This window comes from Podarcis filfolensis (assembly GCF_964270895.1).
Source record: "Podarcis filfolensis genome assembly, chromosome: 4".
Classification (NCBI taxonomy): Eukaryota; Metazoa; Chordata; class Lepidosauria; order Squamata; family Lacertidae; genus Podarcis; species Podarcis filfolensis.
The window spans coordinates 30,857,887-30,880,865 of NC_139607.1; the positions used below are offsets into that span (position 1 = coordinate 30,857,887).

The 22,979-nt window shown below is 42.0% G+C and overlaps 1 protein-coding gene and 1 long non-coding RNA gene across 6 annotated transcripts in view; one reads left to right on the top strand and one right to left on the bottom strand.

Annotated features, from left to right (window-relative positions):
- The window catches only part of CHST10 (carbohydrate sulfotransferase 10), a 20,256-nt gene extending 5,663 nt beyond the window's left edge, over positions 1–14,593 (top strand). For 3 of the 4 annotated variants that reach the window (XM_083610957.1, XM_083610956.1, XM_083610954.1), the window contains exons 2-6: positions 2,630–2,770; positions 5,244–5,341; positions 7,093–7,327; positions 8,523–8,628; positions 10,170–14,593. In XM_083610957.1, the coding sequence (XP_083467083.1) occupies positions 2,671–2,770; positions 5,244–5,341; positions 7,093–7,327; positions 8,523–8,628; positions 10,170–10,707 (1,077 nt within the window). In that variant the 5' untranslated portion in view covers positions 2,630–2,670 and the 3' untranslated portion in view covers positions 10,708–14,593. Of the gene's footprint in view, positions 1–2,545; positions 2,771–5,243; positions 5,342–7,092; positions 7,328–8,522; positions 8,629–10,169 lie in introns of all 4 variants that reach the window. The other variant, XM_083610955.1, reaches the window with a different exon arrangement.
- Positions 2,698–22,941, bottom strand: LOC310761328. Of its 2 annotated transcripts, XR_014547389.1 has the most exons (4): positions 22,131–22,941; positions 9,329–9,420; positions 3,296–3,443; positions 2,698–2,809 (listed from the first exon to the last, which is right to left on the bottom strand). It is a non-coding gene; the product is annotated as an uncharacterized lncRNA (long non-coding RNA). The 2 variants fall into 2 exon arrangements; XR_014547390.1 differs by lacking the exons at positions 2,698–2,809; positions 3,296–3,443 and having other exon boundaries at positions 8,638–9,420; positions 22,131–22,305; positions 22,424–22,941.
- Between the last annotated feature and the right edge of the window lie 38 nt (positions 22,942–22,979).

Sequence of the window (22,979 nt, forward strand, 5' to 3'; positions counted from 1 at the left end):
TGGCAAGAGCATTTCAGAAGCTTGAAAGAGAACTCAGGTCCAGACTTCTGTGACGCTGTCTTGTTCATGGCTTCCGCAAATGTGCTCAAGCGTGATTCTTAAAAGCTTGTACAAAAAGTGCTGTGGCATCTTGGAGAATAACTGGCTTATTGTGGCATGGCTGAGCTTTCATAGGCTACTGCCCACTTCATCAGATGTTTAAGGCAGCTTTTACAGGCCTTTGCGTAGAAAGGGGAAAGACTTGCACAGCTGAATCAAATGTTACAAAAATACACGGTATTCACAACAAACAGGTTAATCTCCATCTTCGTTCCATTTGTCCTCTTGGTACTGCAGATTAGCACGGTTCCTCTACTAAACTTTTATTTTACACTGACAAATCTATCCATTCTGAACAAGGGTACATTCCTCTAAAAAGTCTGCAAGCTCATTTTTTTAAAAAAAAACACCACAGAGTATAGTCCATTTAATATTTACCCTATGTAATCTACTGAAATGATTTTGAGACTCGTTGCTTAATTGCTCCAAAATCCACAATTGTGCAGCCTTTATTAGGAGCAACCAAAATGTCAGAAATAGTGACAAGTCTTGTATCGGGACAGCAAAAGCTTTATATACCCGAATACCCGTGTTCTCTTTGATTTGTGTGCACAATACAATTGTGCCAAGCCATATTTGTCATATTTCCTTTGGTCCTCTAGACACCTTCATAACATGGGTTAACCTTCCCAGGTGGGCAATTTGCCACACCTGCCTGTACCTCCTGTTTAAAGAAATTCCTTCCATTGTTTCCCAGGCCGAGGCCATGTCTGCATGCGCAACCAGTGAAAAGTGGCTATTCTTCGCACTTTATACTTCAGGCTGCATCAACTGAAGTCAATAATGTTAACTGGGGTAACTTGGTAATAGTTTTCAGGTTGGCCTTAGTTTCTCGAAACAATAGGTAACAAACCTTGTGGGTTTCTTGGCTTGTGGTTTGCTGCTTCTGGTGAGGTGTGGCATTGAGCAGTGGGGAATCCTGAGCAGTTCGCGTTGTCGTTTAGTCGTGTCCGACTCTTCCTGACCCCATGGACCAGAGCACGCCAGGCACTTCTGTCCTCCACTGCCTCCCGCAGTTTGATCAAACTCATGCTGGTAGCTTCGAGAACACTGTCCAACCATCTCGTCCTCTGTCGTCCCCTTCTCCTTGTGCCCTCCATCTTTCCCAACATCAGGGTCTTTTCCAAGGAGTCTTCTCTTCTCATGAGGTGGCCAAAGTATTGGAGCCTCAGCTTCAGGCTCTGTCCTTCCAGTGAGCACTCAGGGCTGATTTCCTTAAGAATGGAGAGGTTTGATCTTCTTGCAGTCCATGGGACTCTCAAGAGTCTCCTCCAGCACCATAATTCAAAAGCATCAATTCTTTGGTGATCAGCCTCCTTATGGTCCAGCTCTCACTTCCATACATCACTACTGGGAAAACCATAGCTTTTACTATACGGACCTTTGTTGGCAAGGTGATGTCTCTACTTTTTAAGATGCTGTCTAGGTTTGTCATTGCTTTTCTCCCAAGAAGCAGGCGTCTTTTAATTTCGTGACTGCTGTCACCGAGCAGTTCGCAGCAGCATGCTATTGGTTCGTGTGAAACTATAGTTCAACATTTAACTATGGTTTAATGATGTGCAGACTGGGCTACTGTCTTTTACAGTTCCATCCATTTCTGCATAGTTTTCTTGTTATTTTAATGCATGGGTGGCTAACATTTTCCACCCCTACAGCCACATTCACAGCTACCCTTCTGAGGACTGTACGCCAACAACGGATGTGGAACATGCGTGTACGCCCACATGCATGCACGCTCACTACACATGTACATAGCCCACATGCGGCGCACACAGAGTCACCACACATACACTGTCGAACAACGTGCAAGCAAGCATTTAAATATAACACTCTTGCACACAGGCACATACACAATTACAGTCAGCATTCCCACTCCAGCAGTGGGGTGTCTCGAAATGCTGCCTTTTGCTTTGCACAGATAATTTGCTGATAGTACATAGAAAAAGACCCTTCTGGCTGCTCTCCAGCTCAATGGCAGCTGGAGAAATCTCTTTATCTCCTGATTTGGTAGATAACGTGCTCTCTCTGCTCTTTAGAGATCTCCATCTACAGAACAGACAAAGCGTTTTAGCATTGGATCAGAAGATAAAGCTGTCCAGGGCCGGCAGGCCACTTCCTATAGCTTGGAGGTCTGGATCCGCCAGCCACCTCTCTTAATTTCAACATTTCACCTTTAGTGTGTATGTATTTGTACCGGAATTAGCATGTGGGAGGCAATCTCTTTTTGAAGATAGCTGTGTAAAATAACGAATTCTAGTAATTCTATAGCTGAGGGTAGTTCAAGGGCTGTACTGTTAATCCTCTTACTGGAGTAGACTGCAATGGAAGGAGATGCTTCTTTAGTTATAGAACAGGCTACTTCTCAGAAAATAAAAAAGTACATGTGAAAATTGATACTTGCTTGTTTACGATGCATTTAAATGTTTTGTTTCTTCCTGTTTTATAGCTGCTTTGGATCTGTTACAGATAGACAGGCAGCATAGAAACTCATAAGAACATTTTTATTTTTATTTTTGTTTTGGAAGAGCAGCAGGAACCAACGGACGTTATATGGATCATATCTGAAACATCATGCACCGCCAGTGGCTGCTGTTAGCTGCATGCTTTTGGGTTGTATTCATGTTCATGGTTGCTAGCAAGTTCATCACGTTGACCTTCAAAAATCCTGATGGTAAGTTCATATATCTTTTTCTTTTTACTGATGCACATTCTGGAACAAAAAAACCTGGCAGTGTTAATGTCCAGAGAATTATTTTTATATGCTGCTGCTTGTCTTTACTACAAACATTGCAGAATACTGTACTACAATGCACAGTATAAATAATTAGAAAATGAAAATGCTTTTCCTTTAATAACGTGCTTTCCCACTTATAAATCACATGTTGGAAAAATTACCTGAATTATGCTTGTTGAAGATGCATATTTTCCCATGACTTGCTTTCCTTAAGGTAAACGAATCAAATATGCTGTGCAGCAACTGAGGTTTGTGCAGTTTAGAAAAAGTTGAAAGAAATAATACAAATCTCCCGAATTTGCTTTCCTTTCTCCCTGCCTGCTTTTTTTCATCGTGTTTGTTGATTTTAGAACAAGTAACAGCTTGTCTACATGAAAGATAGGTATAAAGCAGTATACATCTTCAATGCAACTGTATATCTGTAAAAAGAAATAACTTGTCTAGCTGGCAACCAATATATACCTTTAGAAATTGCCATATCTAAAAAGTTGTCATTTGGCAAGTTGCTACAGAATGAACACTTCAGCTCTTCCTTGCTCCCATTTGCTAACACTGGGTCATGTGTTCTTGGGTTGAAGGTTCCAGGTGGTCAGAAGTGGACCCCTTTTTTCTGAAATAATAAAAATAAAAATAAATAATTTTATGCCGCCCATCTGACTGGATTTCCCCAGCCACTCTGGGTAGCTTCCAGTAAATTAAAACAGAGTAAGACATGAAACAATACGTGTGATAATGAGAGTTAGATGCAAAAGATTTTGTGTGCAACATGAAAATTTATATGGAAAAGTACAAATAGTGTCGTTCTCTACTACGTACAGCATTTACATGTTAATCCCGAGCAGTAATTTAAATGCTTGCTTTCCAGGGGCATGTTTGTAAGGTATTTTTTGTGCTTTATCCCAAATTGGCCCTGTATTGCTACTTATTGATTTCTGTCCTTGGCTGCTTAGTTGAAAAACAACAGCTAGTCTTTTGCTTATCTTAAGTAGCCCAGATGGTATTAAACTGTTAATGAGTTTAAATCCATTTGATGGCACTGTCTTCTTGTTCTCTCTCTCTCTCTCTCTCTCTCTCTCTCTCTCTCTCTCTCTATGTCTCTGATAAGGTCTTTAGAGAGACTAGGCAGAAGTCTTCCATTGGCGGGGGACATAGTGCTTTTTGTGTGTGGATGTGTCATGGTGGCAATTTCTGCATTTTCCCATAATAAGCCATTTAGTGGTGATCAAATTGATAAAGGAAGTATTATGTACTGCAGTCAAATTTTAGGTGGCTAAAAGAGGAAGATTAGTGCCAGCAAACTATTAGACTCCTTGCGTGACTTTGCTGCACACACTTCAGTCGTCTTCACTTAAGATAGAATTATTGTTGAGGGGAGCTACACATTTTCCATACACTCAACACACAGTGTTCACTTCCATTCAGTTTTTAAGGTAGTTAGTGAAAAGTGACATACAAATGCAAACTGAGACCTGCAGGCATACAAATTTAATAAATAATAATAATAACCTACAACGCATTTGTTTCAACAGGGTCTTACTCTGTTTCCACAAACTTTCTTTTTCCTTCTGGTTTTAATGTATCTCTGTGGGGGGTTTTTGTCTGTCTGTTTTGGCTGTAAATCACGTTGGGTTGACTTGGGCAAGATAAAGTGACAAACAAATAAAAAAAATAAAAAAATAAAATCGACAGCAGAAGTTCCTAGTCATCTATCTATCTATCTATCTATCTATCTATCCACACACATATATATACAGTGGTACCTCGGGTTACATACGCTTTAGGTAAAATACGCTTCAGGTTACAGACTCCGCTAACACAGAAATATTACCTCAGGTTAAGAACTTTGCTTCAGGATGAGAACAGAAATTGTGCTCTGGCGGCGCGGCGGCAGCAGGAGGCCCCGTTAGCTAAAGTGGTGCTTCAGGTTAAGAACAGTTAAGTACAGACCTCCGGAACGAATTAAGTACTTAACCTGAGGTACCACTGTACATATACACACAAGGAAATAAAGCTAAAATGATTTAATTCTATCAAATATAACTCAAGGTAAAATTGCATATTATACAGTAAAGGTGGAAGTAGCCATTTCCTTCTGAATATTCATGGTGATGAATACACAGATTCATGCAGTGACTTCAGACACGATGGTTGTATGGCATGTGAAGTATTAACCCTTACCCTAAGCAGATTCATGAACAGGGTTCTCAGACCATAGCTGGGCTTGGTAGTCAGCTATTATCTCTTCTAGACATGGAATATGCCAAAAGTGTTTTAGAGCACATGCAGAGTGCCTCTCTTATTGAGCAAGTGCAGCTGCCCACCCTCAAAGCATGTGATAAATGATACCAGAGATTGGTAATAATATATATGTATGCCTTTCTTTCTATTATTCTGTTTTCTTCTTACCTAGTGTATGGTGTCAAGCAAGAGCCGTTAACATTGACAGCTATAACTAAAGTAGAGAAAATTCAAGTGACGAAAGCGAAAAGGTTTCCTGGAGAGATTCAGGTATGTGCTGCTAACCCAGAGTAAAAGTTGTATTCTAGTTGGTGGGAAGGAAAAGATAGGACCTCTCTTGAGGCATTTGTAGAATTCCCCTCAGAGATGCTAGACTGGCCCTATCCCTGAGGGATATGAGCTGAACAATACAATACACACATGCACAAACATCGTATATTTTTAATCGTTCTTAATATGGAATTGAAAGCCATCACCACAACTTGTCATAGTGAATTCTGTATATCAGTTACACATTGTCTGAAAAAGAACTTTGTATTTTCTGTGCCAGGTATATGACTTACAGTTGTACCTCAGGTTACATACGCTTCAGGTTACATACGCTTCAGGTTACACACTCTGCTAACCCAGAAATATTGCCTCGGGTTAAGAACTTGGCTTCAGGATGAGAACAGAAATCGTGCTCCGGCGGCGCAGCAGCAGGAGGCCCCATTAGCTAAAGTGGTGCTTCATGTTAAGAACAGTTTCAGGTTAAGAACGGACCTCCGGAACGAATTAAGTACTTAACCTGAGGTACCACTGTATTTTATTTTATTTTAATGCAATCCCAATATCCTCCTTGTCTATATGATACTGCAGAGAAGCTATAAGGTATACTGCTTTTCGGCACAACCTGTAGCAGCTTGTTTGCTGGATTCTAAAACCCAAACAGCTTTATCTTACAAAGGATTAATCATTAGGCCTGTTCCAACCGTTCTCTTTATTCCGGTAGGAATATTTAGGGCAGAATATATGTCCTAAATATTCTTAATTTCCTCCCGCCTCCACGGAATGGAAATATAGGAGCCCAATGTAACCATAGGCAAGTATACACTAACTATTATAATTCTGAAATCCATTGTGCAATTATATTGTGGAAATAATGTGCATAAATTCAAGGAAGAGGAAGACGAGAAGGTGGGATAATTTTTCTATAAAAAGTTGTGTTCCAGTGCTTAGTGCGTCATAATTTCAGCATGGGGGCAGGCAGTGGGAGAAGGCTTTTCCCACCACTGCAGTATGTATATAGCCTGGCAACCAACACATGGAAAGGTATTGATTTGTTCTTCTGATGAAGGCAAACTGGAAAGTGTGCTGCGTGCTTAGTGGAAATCCTGTACTTAGGGCCAATACTGAGTTTTCACAGAGGCTTGCATAATCACAGTCACTGAGAAAATGAGCAACTTCAGCTGTGCAAATTGTGTCACACACACACACCCAGTAGAAGTGTAAAGGTAAAGGGACCCTTGACCATTAGGTCCAGTCGTGACCGACTCTGGGGTTGCGGCGCTCATCTCGCTTTATTGGCCGAGGGAGCCGGTATACAGCTTCTGGGTCATGTGGCCAGCATGACTCAGCCACTTCTGGTGAACCAGAGCAGCGCACGGAAACGCCGTTTACCTTCCCGCCGGAGCGGTACCTATTTATCTACTTGCACTTTGACGTGCTTTCGAACTGCTAGGTTGGCAGGAGCAGGGACTGAGCAACGGGAGCTCATCCCGTCGCGGGGATTCGAACCTGTCGACCTTCTGATTGGCAAGTCCTAGGCTCTGTGGTTTAACCCACAGCGCCACCAGTGTCCCTTATTAGAAGCATAGGATGCCACAAATGGGTGTTCTGCATGAGACCAGTACAGAGTAATTGTGCTGTATATGCCTAATCTCATGTTCCTTTAAAATGTGAACTGGAAAATAAAATTCTTCCTTATGCTCTCCTTTTCCCCTCCCCTCCCCCTCCCTCCTCTTCTCCCATTTTATACCAAGACAATAGGTAGAGGTCTATCTGAAGACATTATACATCAACCTTTGGTCCATATGGAAAGGCTTGAGCTACTCAGGAATGTGTGCCAAGATACATCGCTGAAAAACCTCACTCACACTACTGTTTCAAAATTCATTTTGGATCGGATATTTGTATGTGACAAGCACAAGATCCTCTTCTGTCAAACTCCAAAAGTTGGCAATACTCAGTGGAAGAAAGTCTTGATTGTTTTAAATGGTATCTGTTTACTTCTTAAAGCTTCTGACGTGTGTGCTTGGTTGGCTAGAGAAAAAAATTAACTAGCATAGTATAAAAAATACGTTGTTTCTGTCCACTGATTTATTTATTTTTTATTCCAGCATTTCACTCCCTCTTCTTTTATATTCTGTTTTTTAAACACTTCATTCAAAAATAAAAATTCTGAAGTCTTCCGATACTCACCTTTGTGCCACCTTCATAACCGGTTCCAAAACCATGGCAATATGGTTGGTGCACTGCTATGGTTATTGGGAGCTAATTGCAACCTGAGCTTTAAAATTAAATCTACTGCTGTGCCCAGTGCAGCTTAAGCAAGAGAATCAAACTATTCCAAATATAAGATACCATGCCCCCAAAGTTTTAACTAAAGTTTACTGCAATGTCAAATTAGCATTTCAGTTTGACTTCATTTCATTTCAAAAATCTATAGTCCATAGGCATTCCCAGCTTAGAATAAAGTTATAGTTATAGAGCTAATACCGTACTTTTCCGTGTATAAGACTAGTTTTTCTTACTCAAAAATAATGTTAAAAAACGGGGCTTGTCTTATACACGGGCAGTGTATTGTTGGGCCGGGTGACTGGTTGCAGCCGCGAGCTGCAGCTTGTCAGCAGCGATTTGGTGGGTGATTGTTTGCTGTGGCAAGGGCTGTCATGGATTGGCTGTTGCTGTGGCAACTGGGCATCCGATTGCTGGCTGCTGTAGACGAGCGGGCAGATGCTTGTGTAGTGTAGTGGTTAAGAGCGGTGGAGTCGTAATCTGGTGAACCGAGTTTGCGTCTCCGCTCCTCCACATGCAGTTGCTGGGTGACCTTGGGCTAGTCACACTTCTCTGAAGTCTCTCAGCCTCACTCACCTCACAGAGTGTTTGTTGTGTGGGAGGAAGGGAAAGGAGATTGTGAGCCGCTTTGAGACTCCTTAGATTAGTGATAAAGCGAGATATCAAATCCAAACTCCTCTTCTTTTGCGACGCGATCTTTTATGAGCGTTTGCATTCGGATTAGTGAATTTCTGTATTCCTCCCCCCCACAAAAGCTCTACAACTCTGGGCATTCCCCCCCCCCATTTTCTTAAATTTGAGTCCCCCTCTTATACACGGAAAAGTACAGTAATTTTCTTTTTTTTTTTAAAGAAAGGTACCTTTCTTAAACATGTACTAACTTACTTTTCCGCAGGAGCTTTTTCTTCCATTGAGGAGATCCCAGAGAACATTGTGCATGACCATGAGAAGAATGGTTTGCCACGCTTATCTTCCTTCAGTGACTCAGAAATTCAAGAGCGGTAGGTGATAAACTTTAGCTTAACTTGGTTTCTGAACCAAACAGCTGTCTTGTTTTGAAAAGCCACACTTAACCAAATTAAGTGGCGTGTATGAAAAGTAAGCATACTGAAAGGAGAAGTAACCCATGTTGACCTAAGGCAGAACCTTTTTTTATGCTAACAAAAATGTCACATGATAGTGCACACGCTTTTGAGTGATCCAGAATGCTATTAGGCTGTAGGGCTGGGCAATATCTGGTTTTCAACATCGTGATATATCACCAGCTAGATATCGCAATATACCAGTATATCGCGATGTCTGAAATAAGGATGGAGCTATGTAGAGGCATTGGCTGTGGCTTCACAGTTTTTCCTGCATCAGGATTTTTGCCGGTGCCTGCTCTTGTGATTCACTGCAGGAGGCTGGGGAGAGCTGGGCCTGCACAGTTTACAGGGGCTGCAGGTATTGAGAGAAGCATTGTCTGGCTTCATGGTTTTTTCCACATTGTGATTTTTGCATTTTTGTCTGTGCCCCCCTCCCATGATTCATGACATATTGCCAGGTCAAAAATTCTGAAACCAGTATCACAAAATGGACTTCAAACCGGTTTTGGATGATAGATCGATATATCGTCCAACCCAGTTAGGCTAGATCAGTTTTCTCAAACTTCCAAGTTCATTGATCCCCTTGATGAGCTTATAAAGTTGTCATCAACCATACCCTAGTGTTCTTAAAATGGCAGTTTTGTAGAGCAGCAATGATTCATCCTGAAGAAGTGTGGGTGGATGGTGGTGCTGGCTGATTCTCCATCTCTGGAAATAAAAAAACAAAAAAACTTTCTCTGTTTGTAGGCTAAACATTTCATTTAGGTAAGACATAAGAGTCAAATGTTGTTCTCAGCGCTGGTTCATTCACACCTGTACATCAATTGATTTCTCATTGCTTCGTAACTTGAAGAATGCATGGACAGACTTTCGGTGCGTATGGCCTCTACCGCTATGCTGTCACATTCGGGACATGGGTGGCACTGTGGTCTAAACCACTGAGCCTCTTGAGCTTGCTGATCATAAGCCTTGCAGTTTTAACCGTGCAATGGGGTGAGCTTCTGTTACTTTGTCCCAGCTCCTGCCAACCTAGCAGTTCTAAAGAATACCAGCGCGAGTAGATAAATAGGTACTGCTGCGGCGGGAAGGTAAACGGTGTTTTTGTGCGACCTGGGTTCTGTCACGGTGTCCTGTTGCACCAGAAACAGTTTAGTCATACTGGCCACATGACCTGGAAAGCTGTCTGCAGAAAAATACCAGCTCCCTTGGCCTGAAAGCAGAGATGAGCACTGCACCCCATAGTCGAATTCAACTGGACTTAACTGTCCAGTGGTCCTTTACCTTTACTTGCTGTTGCATTCACACATGCAAGTCACCATTTGCTGCTGCAGCCGTCAAGTGAGGAACATGCATGTGTGGAACACTGCTTATTTTATTTAGCTGTGAATTTCCAGCAGATAACAAATTCCTAAAATTGCCACGTACAACTTGTTTCCTCTTTTTCTTACCTATTTCAGGCTGAAATTATACTTCAAGTTCCTTATAGTAAGAGATCCGTTCGAGAGGCTTATTTCTGCATTCAAAGACAAGTTTGTCCGCAATCCTCGTTTTGAACCTTGGTATAGGCATGAAATTGCTCCCGGCATCATTCGAAAATATAGAAAGAATCGCACTGAGACCAGGGGGCTGCAGTTTGAGGACTTCGTGCGCTACTTGGGTGATCCAAATCATCGGTGGCTAGATATACAATTTGGAGACCGCATCATTCATTGGGTGACTTATGTGGAACTTTGTGCCCCCTGTGAAATAACATACAGTGTAATTGGACATCATGAAACCTTGGAAGAGGATGCACCATACATCTTGAAGGAAGCTGGAATAGACCATCTGGTGTCTTATCCTACTATTCCGCCGGGGATAACACTGTATAACAAAACTAAGGTGGAACGCTATTTCTCGGGAGTTAGCAAGAGAGACATCCGCCGCCTTTATGCCCGTTTTGAAGGAGATTTTAATCTTTTTGGCTACCCAGAGCCAGATTTCCTACTCAACTGACACCTAGGAGCTGTGGATGAATGAGTATAGTTGATTAAAGTGTACAAAATAATATTCTGCGTAACTGAGATGGTACTGTATCTTTTGTAGGTTTCAGAAACTTGTTCCTTATATCTGTTGGAAGATTTGCTATGTAGGAGCAACTAGGGTTGCAAATCGCTAGCTACTGAAAATAGTTTTTTAATACATGGCACTGCAATATGTCAAAAGCAAAACTTGTTAAGATAGAAAATGTCAAACGTTCCTCTTTCCCTTAACCAACAGAGGATGGACCAGTAATCTATAAATGAACTTGAAAGTGATTGCATTTATAAAGAACATTTAAAGAGGGAGGCAGCTTTCTCTAGAGTTCATGGGCTAAGGACCTGAATATGAAACTTGGATGTCAACCTGGGACCAAGCATTGGAAAGGATTTTATAGATGAGGGAAAGACTTCCAGATTCTGATGTCGATCTGAAGGTCTTTTTTCTTGGGTTCCTTTGCCATAGCCTTATGATAGCAGTGACTAACCATTCAAGTCAAACAGTCGTGCATTTTTCACTGACAACCTTTGAGGTCATAGGAGATCAGAAATCTTCTGCAAGTGAAGCTACAGATCCTACTTGTTAAAAATGTGGGGAAATTTAAAAACGTGGTGTTTCTTGTATACACTTGAGTGACTTAGGTACCATTACTGCTACCAAGCCTACCTGTGTCCCTGACCACATATTCAGTGTGAGCACACAAGCAAACACCTCAGACGTGAAATTATTCAACAACTTGAGCCAAAGTCACAGTGTGCCGTGGAGACAGTGCCTTGCACTTTGGCCACAAAGGGGAAATAGCAGTATGTAGATGCACAGAGTCCCTCTTTGGATGAAAGCAGAGGTTGCATTTGGATAGAGAGAACAGCAAGATCAGGGGAAACAGCAGAGAAGCTTCAGTGTTGAAGCATTAATAATTACCTGTTACAAAGCCAGGGGAAAGAGTAATTTCCTGTGATTCACAGTGAGTAGAGAGTTTGGGGTTCTAGATGGATGCCAAGGTTGTTGGGATAATTGACACCCTGGCTCTGAGATAACATGCAAGCAAGCAGGAAAAAGACTATGATGGGGGACCAAAGACGAAAGGCCTTTGTAGGGTGTGTTGAGTCCCAAATGGTGCAGTACTCAAGCAAGCAATCTGGGTTCTTCTGGAACCTTCCCAAAATGGCTAAAGGGATATGACACCAGGCTTTAAGATCCTGAAGAAGATAACAAAAATTGAGGAGAGGCAAGGGAACAGGGTAGAGGAGGCAGGGAAGCCAGCAACCCGTTGGAATCTGAACCAATTGAACTGTGTGTCCACTTGGGGACAAGAACTTAAAAGGTTCTGTTTCTTGTGGGTGTGGGGTTACCTTAATCAATTGGGAAGATTGCAAATCTGGCTGAAAGACGGATATGTTTCCAAAACAAGGTGTATTTGCATGAAATGAGAAGAAGCAGGATGCTTTTAAGTCTGTTCCCTCCACTCCTCAGGGCAGTTAGGGGTAAACTTAGAGGTGTGTGTAAGATTGAATGCCAAGTTTGAAAGTACTGGTTGCAAAAATGCTAAACCAAGGCGATGGACCCCTGTCTTAAGAAATGCAGCATGGAGAGTACTTCTTGGAATTGCACTTTAGTTCCCACCTTGGGCTAATGAACAGCCAAATTGAGCTGCATGCCTGCATTGGCTGTGTCCAGCCAGAATGAGGCATTTGTAACTATTCTGGGCCCTTGTTTCCCATGGTAATGAGATGGAGCCTAAGTTGTATTAGGGCGGGGAGCTAGTGTACACTTTGTACGATCATTTGTAGAGCAAAGCTGAAGGAGTCAAAAGTGAGGCTGAACACCTTGGTAAAAGATATCTAATGTGCATTTTCAGGGTTTGGTAAACATGTGCATTTTGCCATTCTTAATTTTATTTATTTTTAAATGGTGCTGGCTATCCTAATGATCACACAAGCGAACTTATAGAGTGCTGCCAAAGTAAATTGGATCAATATTCCATTCAAGCCAGGTGTCTCTTGGGACCAATTCTTAATCTTGGAAATACCCATGCGTGCAGTGGGGCAGTGGGACTCCCTTAAGATCTCCACTGCATGTGCAACACTAACATAGTATTGTAAGACTTAATGTCCGATATTCATATCCTTACATTATAAAAAAAGGATGGTAAGACTCAGAAATGGATGTTGATGAACATGTGCATATTTTGTCACACTGAGTTATATACACAGAGGGGCTGCCCAGGTGCACTGGCAGGGGGGTGCACTGCCCCGGGCACCATCGAGGAGGGGGGTATCATCGCAGCCGCCACCCCTGGACTTGCGCCGCGTGCACCCCCCACCGTGCCGGGTGCCACGCCCCTGCAGGCGACTTGCCACTCCCCCACCTGCTGTCCGCCCCGGTGCCAGAGCATGCAGCTTTGCCACTGCCCAGGTGCAAGCATGATATTTCCAGAACTGAATGTGTAAATTGACCCTTTCAGCAGGCAGATTTGTTGCATCAGAGGGGAGAACCCAAATTCCTAATCTTTCCACAAAAGAGCCCTGTCTGTTTTTTAATATACTTTAGGGTCCCCCCCCCACTTCCATATGAATAACTGGCAAAATTCACCTGGAATATATGTTCTGTCTGTGTATATACATGTACTAAAGTTTAATAGCAAATTTTAAATGTCCAGAACAACAATAATACTTCTGATTTGTGCTTGTGTTGTCATTGTCATAAGAGGCAACTTTTTCATTTTATTTTTAGGTTCACCAGCAATAATAATAATAAGAAAAAAACTCCTGTTGATCAGCTTTGCTCCACTGTGATGCCAGGAGAAAGGAATAGTTGCATATTAGTTTTCAGTAGGTCAGAATCTGATTTTGGTCAACACAATTTTGACACTTGACATAAATGTTGAAATCCTGCTATAGTAGTGTCTTAACTTGATTGGCCAGGAGTAGTCAGAATGGTGAGAAAATTGAGAAAAACCTCCATGTCTTCTCGTAAGACGTGTTTTGTAAACTTGAAGAAGAAAAAATCAGTGCCAAAATTGCTGCTTCCTATATATTCTGTTGCCAGTGGGAATCTTTTAAAGACTTGAGAGCCATTCTATATATTGCACAACGATTGAGATGACAGAATTCTACACTATATACCACTTCAGACATTAGCTGTATTTTTCTTTGTGCCCTTGTATAATAATAATAATACTCCCTGAAGGGAGCATGTTTGGAGCAGGAGATGGTTTAGTTTCACTTCTTCCTGGTGATAGTTTTCTATAGCTGATAGCTGGCTGGGTTTGATGGGAATTGGGAGTCCACAACATCTGGGGGCTGCCATGTTAGTTCCCTCTGTTGTAATGTGTAGAATGGCTCCAGTTTATTGGAGGAGAATTAAGGGCTCTTTCTGACATGGAAATTTCTCCCACAGAGATCTCTCGCCTGTGTAGGAAAACCATAGGCACGTTTGTGTGCGCAGTGGGGATGTACATCTATATTGCCATGTTTGTATGTACTGTACATGCAGCTTTCCTACACAGAAGTAATATCCATGCCAGGAAATAATTGCATGTGAAGCTGCCCTTAGTTACCGTTGATAACAAAAGATATGTCCAAGATGGCAAAGCTTGAAGCGCTCTTGTCATTTTTTGGGGGGTGGGAGTGGGGGGGCACATTTACAAGATCTTCGGTATACAATAGGTCTTAGCTGATGTTTAAAAGATGTAACAGCTCAGTTATTTTTATACGACATGTTAGAAAATAAATTGCAATTCAGGACTAATGAGCTGATCAAGTTACCTTTCTGCTGAATTAAAATGTAACAATGTGAGAAATGTATAGCAAAATAAGGCCTTAAAGCTAATTCTAATAAAAAAAAGCGAAGATGAAGTCTATTTTCCCTCATTCTCTCTGTGATCTGATTGCCCAGAATATTATTGGTGTATCCTTCTGCAATCTTCGTATAGAATCTGGGTGCATTGCAAATTCCATGGTAAATGTTTTTTCCCCTTTTGCTGGTGCTTCTTTCTCTAATAAACTCGGTGTATCTTTTGATAGATTCCCATGTAGTGATAGGCTAAACTTGAATAGATTCTGGTTTCATAAAGTAATTTTGGTGTCTGTTTGATTGTGGTTATTTTCTTCTAGTTTGTAGTTGTTATGTTTGCTCTTATGAATTTCTTAGCTTTTTATATACTTAAATATTTATTTATTTATTTATTTATCCATTTATTTATCCATCCATCCATCCATCCATCCATCCTATGTTTGGAGTTTTTGTTTTAGGTATTTATTTGGTGTCCGTTGTTAAAGTGCATAGTCCTTCAGAAGGAAAATGGCATACAACTGACAGTAATGACTGAGGTGCATGATACAAAAAGAACAGTGGTTCAGGTAGGTCATTGGGCCTTTTGGGCCCACAAATGATATTGGACTACAACTCCCATCATCCACATGCAGCTTAGCTAATGGGAGTTGTAGTCCAATGATATCTTGGCACCCAAGATGGAAGAACGCTGATTTAAGTAACATTAAACTCTGGACATAATGGTCTCACAAGGGGGTGGGGGACAGTATTAGGTTATCATGTATATTATTTCACTTTTTTTTCACTTGCTTCAAAATATGTTAAGCCCGTTTTGCTGTCTTTGAGGGTCCTCCTGCTCATTCTGCCCTAGTCTCTTGTGGGACTGGGCGATATCTGGTTTTCAACATTGTATATATATGATATATATACAGATCACGATGTCTGAAATAAGGGTGGAGCTACTTGGAGGCATTGGCTTGCTTCATGGTTTTCCCCACACTGATTTTTTGCATTGCTCACACACACACACACACACACACACACACACACACACATATCATGATTCTCAATATATTTCCAGGTCAAATATTATGAAACCGCTATCACAATATGGATTTCAACAGGATTTTGGATGATGTAGTGATATATCAACCAGCCCTAGCCTTTCACCACAAATTCCTGTCCCGGTGGCACCACTGTGTAGGGAAGAGGTAAATAAGCAAATTTAGACATCACTCTTTTTTTGTGGTGTTACATTATGTAATAAAGTAGCAGGAGACAGAACGGGAGAGGAGGAGCTAAATACTGTAACTCATCTAATGGATTTAAAAGGTCCTTCTGCAAGAGGTCTCCCAAGTTTTTCATGCCCCCATTAAATAGTGCATGGTTCTTGACAATTTTCATTCTCTTAATAAACCTATCTCCAGCTTTTTAAACTCCTGCCCTGGTACTGGCTGAGCACTGCTTATGGCAGAAATTTCTGGTTCTCGTATGGAAGGCCTAGCAGACTGCCTTCATTGCCTTCTGATGCCTTGCATCAAAATATCAAAAGCATGAAAATATCAAAAGCATTTATTGTTGGCATGAAAGACTAACAGAAAAAACAGATTTTCGAAAAGGAAGATGACGGTGAATTCTGTTGCCCGTGTGCAACTGTGGTAAATTTCATGTCTTTTTTTCAGTCTATGAGACTGAAAAGTATAGCCCAGTACAACCCTGTCAACTGATTTTAGATCCAGGCTACACAATAGTGGTTCAGTATTTTTTCCCGTTTAGCAACTTTGCTTTTTGTAGAATGTCCAGGCTTTCAGCATCCTCTGAATAAATTCAGGATTGCTGATTCCAAGTACAGTATATGATATCCATGCCCTCCATTGCACTGTTTTGGACGATCACAGGAGGGCCCTCTAGTGGCCAAAACATTAATAGTAGACCAGTACTGTACTACTGAGCGTCAAAATCCAGTTTGTTTGGTGACAACAAATGCCATTTTAATCCTGTTTTTTTATTTTATTGGATGGTGCCATGCGTTAGTCCCATAAAGTAAGTTTTTCTCTCAGAGTGCTGCCAGGTTTATGGGGGCAATGGGCAACATGGAATCTTTTAAATCACAGATGGTGTTGCTGGTTACCTCAACTTCCCATAATTTTTTATTTTAATTTTTACATTTATATCCAACCTTTCCTCCAAGGAACCCAAGGTGGCATACATATTTCTCCTCCCCATTTTATCCTCACAACAAACCCGTGAGGTAGGTTGGGCCAAGAGACAGTGACTGGCCTGAGGTCACCCAGTGAACTTCAAGGTCAAGTGGGGATTTGAACCCTGCTCTGTCAAATCTTAGTCCAGCAGTCTAACCACTACACCACCAATGTCATACGAACATCAGCCTACTTTACAGGGTTTCTGTAAGAATGCCTGTGGCAATGTATGTGAGGCGCTGTGAAAATTTAGCAACAGTGAAGACTTAATACAATGATTTTTCTACTAGTATTTTTTCAAGTAGAGGAGCATATTTTCAAATCTCTCAAGCAAAGTATCACACTGGTCTGAATGATTCAGGGCACTGCTTAAATTTCAAGGATGTTTAACGTTACACTGTTTTTCAGTAAACTAAATGTGGATTTCTATCGCCTCAGCAATAGCAAATATAACACAATATTGGGCAGTGCTCTTGGTGTTGGGTTGAATGACAAAATAATGACTAATTTACACTTTTGTTTTAGCAGCCAAAAAAACTATTTAGTTAACCTCCATTGTTGGCATCTATTTTTGTTTCTCATAGTGGTGTAAGGAGCTTAACAGCTCGAAAACTCATTCCAACAAATCAGCAAGGCTGTGAAATCTCAAATCTGCCTAGTGCCCGTAGCTCAGTGCCAGCTTGGCCACCTCATTGGGCAATGGATGAGTGTTGGGTGATTCACCCAAATTAGCTGCCATGTCTGCAGGATTTCTTGGACAAGTGAAATGGCTGCTTACGTTCCACCCCTGTGAGTCATATCCAAATTACTGCCTCCTAGATCGGAGAACTCTTGTGTGTGAGTGAGAGATCACGTTTTGGGTTTGAAGGAAGTGAAAAGAAAATTCTAAATGACAGGGTCATGCTAAATAAGGCTGCTGCTTTTGCTCAGCTTCTTCCTATGAGTCATGCTTCAAGAGGGTTCGAAGCAAATAGGCAGTGGAAGCCATGCAGATGGGGGGGGGGGGAAATAGATAAAATTAGTTGGCACTCCCTGAACTGAATATTTGAAAGAGAATGCTTTTACAGATACAGGCATTCTTGTCTGGTTGTGTGTGGGCAGAGATGTTTGCATTCCTGGCTCCATGTCCTTGGCAGACACCTTGGTTGCACCAGGCTCACCACTTACTTGCACATCGAGCTGTGTGAAAAAACCTGCAAGGTATGAGACAGTTTGTGGGGCAGAGGGTGTTTTAGAAAAGGTGCTGGCTCACGGTCATAATGTTTTAAGTTGGTGGAGTTTAATCCTGGATGCTAACTTGCCTCTATATTTTAGGCTCAACTCCTCATAATTTATTTCGGATATTTATCTGATGATGATGATGAAAGAGGACTATAATAGAATTGTGGAGTTAAAAGGGACCCTGAGGGTCCTCTAGTCCAACCCCCATTACAGGAATATGCAAGTGACCCTTAGGGGGATTGAACCTGTGACCTTGGCGTTATCAGCACCACGCTTTAACTGACTGAGCTATCCAGACTAAGATGCAATACTCAATACATCACACAGCATTTGCTCCTGAACATGATTCCATCACGTTTCTGTAGTAATAATCAGGATGATTTTCTTGTTTGTAAAATAACAATAATAATAACTTTTTATTTTATTTTTATATCCTGTCCACCTGGCTGGGTTTCCCCAGCCACTCTGAGCGGCTTCCAATAAAATATTAAAAATACAATAAAAACTCCCCTAAAGCAGGGCTGCCTTCAGATGTTTACTTTGATTGCATCTGTAAGGACAGAATCAAGCATGCAATCTAAGTTAGTGATGGCGAATATAAAACCCAAGGGCTGGCAAGGAGTCAAAAAGGATAACATCTTGCTTACAGGTCCCAAAACTAAAAGGCATTTGGCAGCTGCTTTGCTGCAGGTAATTTTATGATGCCCTTTTTGCTTTCACTGCAAAGGACTGTAACATTTGGTGCCTCTTTCCTGATCCTGCGGTTTAGTGCCTAGAGAACCGGACATGGATCTTGAAAGCTTGCCTTTAATTACCACCTTGACCATGGACTCACTGTGGAGCCTTGGAAATGTCAGGATTTAGCAAAAATCCTGTGTTAAGTTAATCAACCCAGAGAGTGATTATAGGTATTGTGCTGAGAGTTTGCAAGGCCCTGTGTTATGCTAATTGATCATTAGGATGATTATGTGTATTTGGGGCTTTGGTATTATTCAGACAATTGGGAGTAAAGTAGGGAGCCAAATCTTGGTGCATTGGCAGCTGGGGTTTATGGTTAAACTTCAGGACCCCTGGGAAGCTTTCCATGGAGAGAGATTTCACAGCACTCACATCTCAAGAGGAGCTGTCCTTCATTGGATTCCCAGACATTTCTGTGCTTATCTCCAACCTCCCTTAGGCTCTCGCCAAGAAATGAGCAGCTCCCCCCCCTTCTTCCCCAACCTCTAAGTTTCAAAAGGACACATTTTTCCTGTGTGACATCACACCTCCTGTAACATCCCTCTCCCAACTCTGCTATTTACCCAGACCTCAGGTCAGTGACTGGCCATTGTCCGTAATGACACCTTGTGGCCCTTGTCCCCAGGTGACTTCCTGGTTTAGTCTGCTTGTTAAATCTTAACGTCTGGCATCTTCCCTTCAATACTGCAAATACTATCTAAATTCTGCCATTTATTAATTTCTAACATTTCCTGTAACAATTCTAGCAGTTAGAGGTGGCCTTGCACCCCCAGACTTTTGTTACCCCAGATCTGTAAGAATATGCTGAAAGAATAAATTATGTTAAAACATTCTTGGCTTCCTGGACTCGTCATCTTCAATTATCCAAATTTGTGCTATTGTTGGGTACAAATTATGATTATGCCATCACTCTTGTTCTGTAACCAGCTAGAGTAACCTTTTTCAAGATTTACATTCTGAATTGACAAGTCTTTTTTCCAGGTCAACAAAGAAGTGAGAGCTATTTTGATCCACCACTAGATGTCCCCAGTAAACAACTCTTAAAACATCTCCAGACCTAGCCAATTCTTTTTACAGTCACATATTAATTTAGTGCTTATGAGGCAAAATACAGTACAGTGGTACCTTGGGTTAAGTACTTAATTCATTCCGGAGGTCCGTTCTTACCTAGAAGCACCACTTTAGCTAATGGGGCCTCCTGCTGCCGCCGTGCCGCAAGAGCACAATTTCTGTTCTCATCCTGAAGCAAAGTTCTTAACCCGAGGTACTATTTCTGGGTTAGCGGAGTCTGTAACCTGAAGCGTATGTAACCCGAGGTACCACTGTACGTGTTTTAATAGTGAAGGAATGGGTTTCTGTGTAAGGCTACAATAGTATATCTTACTACAGGTAACATAGGAGCAACTACTGTCATTGATAATGATTTGTCATGCACCTTAATAACTGTAACCACTGCAAGTATTTTATTTATAAAAGTACATACTGCAATATGAGGGTGCTTAATTAAAAACAGCAAGAAGCAATCATTAAAATGACTGGCCAGCCAAAAAAGCTTCAAACAGGCGTAGGCTCTTCAGCATAAAAAAAAAGAAAAAAAGATTCTTGACAGTGGAAAAAAAGCAAGGATGTCTGCCAAATCTCTGTTATAAGAGTCTTCCGGACAATATTGGTGCATCTTGGTGTATATAATCAATACTGACTGGTGGTGTAACAGCAGATGATAGGGAGGGAATTACAGGATCCCTGAAGTCATCCCAACCCAATTAAAATCACCCCAGTGGACCATTGTTTCAGTCACTGAGGGCATGACCCATGCATAGTACAGTATTAGTCAAAAACTGTTGACCCTCAGGTCCCTTCCAACTCTACAACTCAATGATTCAAGTAAAAGTATATGAAAGGGAGCGAGGCATATACTATGCTTCTGCTGTTTCACACCATGGCAAAGGCTTAATGTCCGTATCACATCCAGGTCAATAATGTGGCAAAAAAAATCCTGGGACTGTACCATTTCAGACAGCGGGTGGGAGTTATCACATATATTTCTTGAAATAAAAATATTCCTGTGTATGAAAAGTTAGCTTTTCGGCGACAAGACTCCTTGTCCAACTTCCTTAATACGTCAAGTTTTCCATGTGCAAAGGCATTGTTTAAAATGAGGACATATAGTCCCCCACTCTTAACTCTGTAACTCTTCATTTGTGTGTAAATGAATTGGACTTGAAAGGAATTTCCTGTACTCAGGTTTGTCAGAGCTTTATGCAATTGCACATTTACTCAGTTGTTGTCCCATGACATTCAGTTTTGCACATTGTTGTTTTGGGTTTACACTTTCGTAAGGGTGTTTATTATTGTAGTCGATGAGTGATTCAGGCAGTGCTTAAGGGCAATTATATAGTTATGCTATGGAATTTTATGCCCTGCAGCGCACCAGGAAATGAGGTGGCCGGCACTCATCCATCACTTCCCCAATTCCAATGGAGGCTGGTCCATCCAGGCCCAGTTTGCCCTTAGCCAGCCTCCACCTGCTTATCTCCTTGCATGCCATCTTCCTCCTACTCCTTAGTCTTGAGTGTTTGCCCTTTTAGAACTCAACAGGGAGGAAGATGGGAGACAAAATCAGAATTTGTTGGTTCTGCCTGCCATGGGCTCTGGCTTCCTCTATTGTTGGTCTCCCTGGTGTCCCCTGGGCACCAGCTACCTCTGGAATCAAAGGTCCACTTTTGCTGCTTCAGGAATGGACCGCACTGTATTTATTATCCTATCCCACTTTTATAACTGGTGGCAAAGGGTATATTTTGCATGGCGAATTGAGGCTCAGATCTCTTTATTACCAGCAAAGACAGTGGAGCTTGCTTCTGTTAAGGCTACATAAATACACTTGCCTGGGAGGGAGCAAGTCCTGCTCAATTCAGTGGGGCTTAAAACAGCCACAGGAGTGTGCTACAAATCTAATTCATACTAAAGTGCCACCTAATCTCACACTATTAAGATACTAAAACACAGGTTTCCTGTGTTGTTTTACAGCTCTGAGTGTGCAGATTTGCTGGAGATTTACACAAGAGTCCAAACTGTCGCCTAAGTTCTCCTGTAGAACAATTTACTGTAATGCAAAATCTACCAGTGCAACTGCAAAGTTAATCCTTTTTCACATTTGACAGAAGCAGGCTATTTAAATGGGCGTGGTGTTGCCTGCAGCTCCTAGCTTCTGGTTTTTGTCTGCCCCCGTTCCACTACAGCTTCATTTGCAATATTTGCTTATCCTGCATTACTACGGATGGTGCACTCCAAAAAACAGCCTTTGGCAGCCTGAAATCTTCCAGCTGCTTTGGACTATAACTCCCAGCAGCCCCAAGCCAGCCAACATGGCCCACGCTGGTTGGGGTTGATGGGAATTTCAACAGAACTTCAGTAACCCCAGGACCATCAGCGCTGCCTCTGGAAACAGAACTTGAAGAAGGTTACCTGTTTTGACCAGGGCTTCACTTGGCCCAAGTGACTTGGGGCCTTAAACGTGAGGGAGCAGCTTCAGCTGATCATTTCCCATAAGTTACGGAGGGAGAGAAGCAGCAGCCCAGTAGAACAGGTGCCATTTTAGTGTGTCAGGCAAACGTCAGATCCATTGTAGAGTTCTTGATTTCTAAATAACCGATTCAAACAGATGGCATTTAGCGTGGGTTTTTAAAAAGTGATTCTAGCCATACTGTGGATAACAAGGGAAGTTATCTGGGTGTGGAGATGAGCTAAGCCTGTCTCACCTGATATGGAAATAGGAACAAGGCTTCGGTTCAAGGTTCCCTTGGTGTAAGCTCCACTGGATGCCTCCTTCTGCTCTGACATGCATAGGATTGCACTGTGATAGGTTCACAGTGGATGATGGATGATGAGACTTTGTCCAGTCATACCAAGAAGCCGTATGACTTACAACCAGACAGATGAGAGGAGTGGAGGATGGGTTATTATAGAAATATACGCGCTTCCCCTCTTAACCCTCTTTAGATTTCTGCTGGCCTCTCCTCGCACGTGAAACTGCGCTGAAAAACACAAACTCGGCCCAATTTACACCCAGCGGTCTGTGAAACTTTACAAAAGGAGCATCGCAAATGCGGAGCTGCCGGCTTAAAAATGAGGGTCACGGCCACACGGTTCGCCCTAGTTCTCCTTTGTGGAGAACTGAAAGCCGCCCCTCTCCGCGCAGAACTGTGGCTGAAGCGAGGCGGAGACGCAGCCAGTTTGGAGAGGAACAGAAAACCAGCCGCGCCGCCGCTTCCCGGAAGCCTGCGAGGCGCTGGCCGGCCTCTCCCCCGTCACACA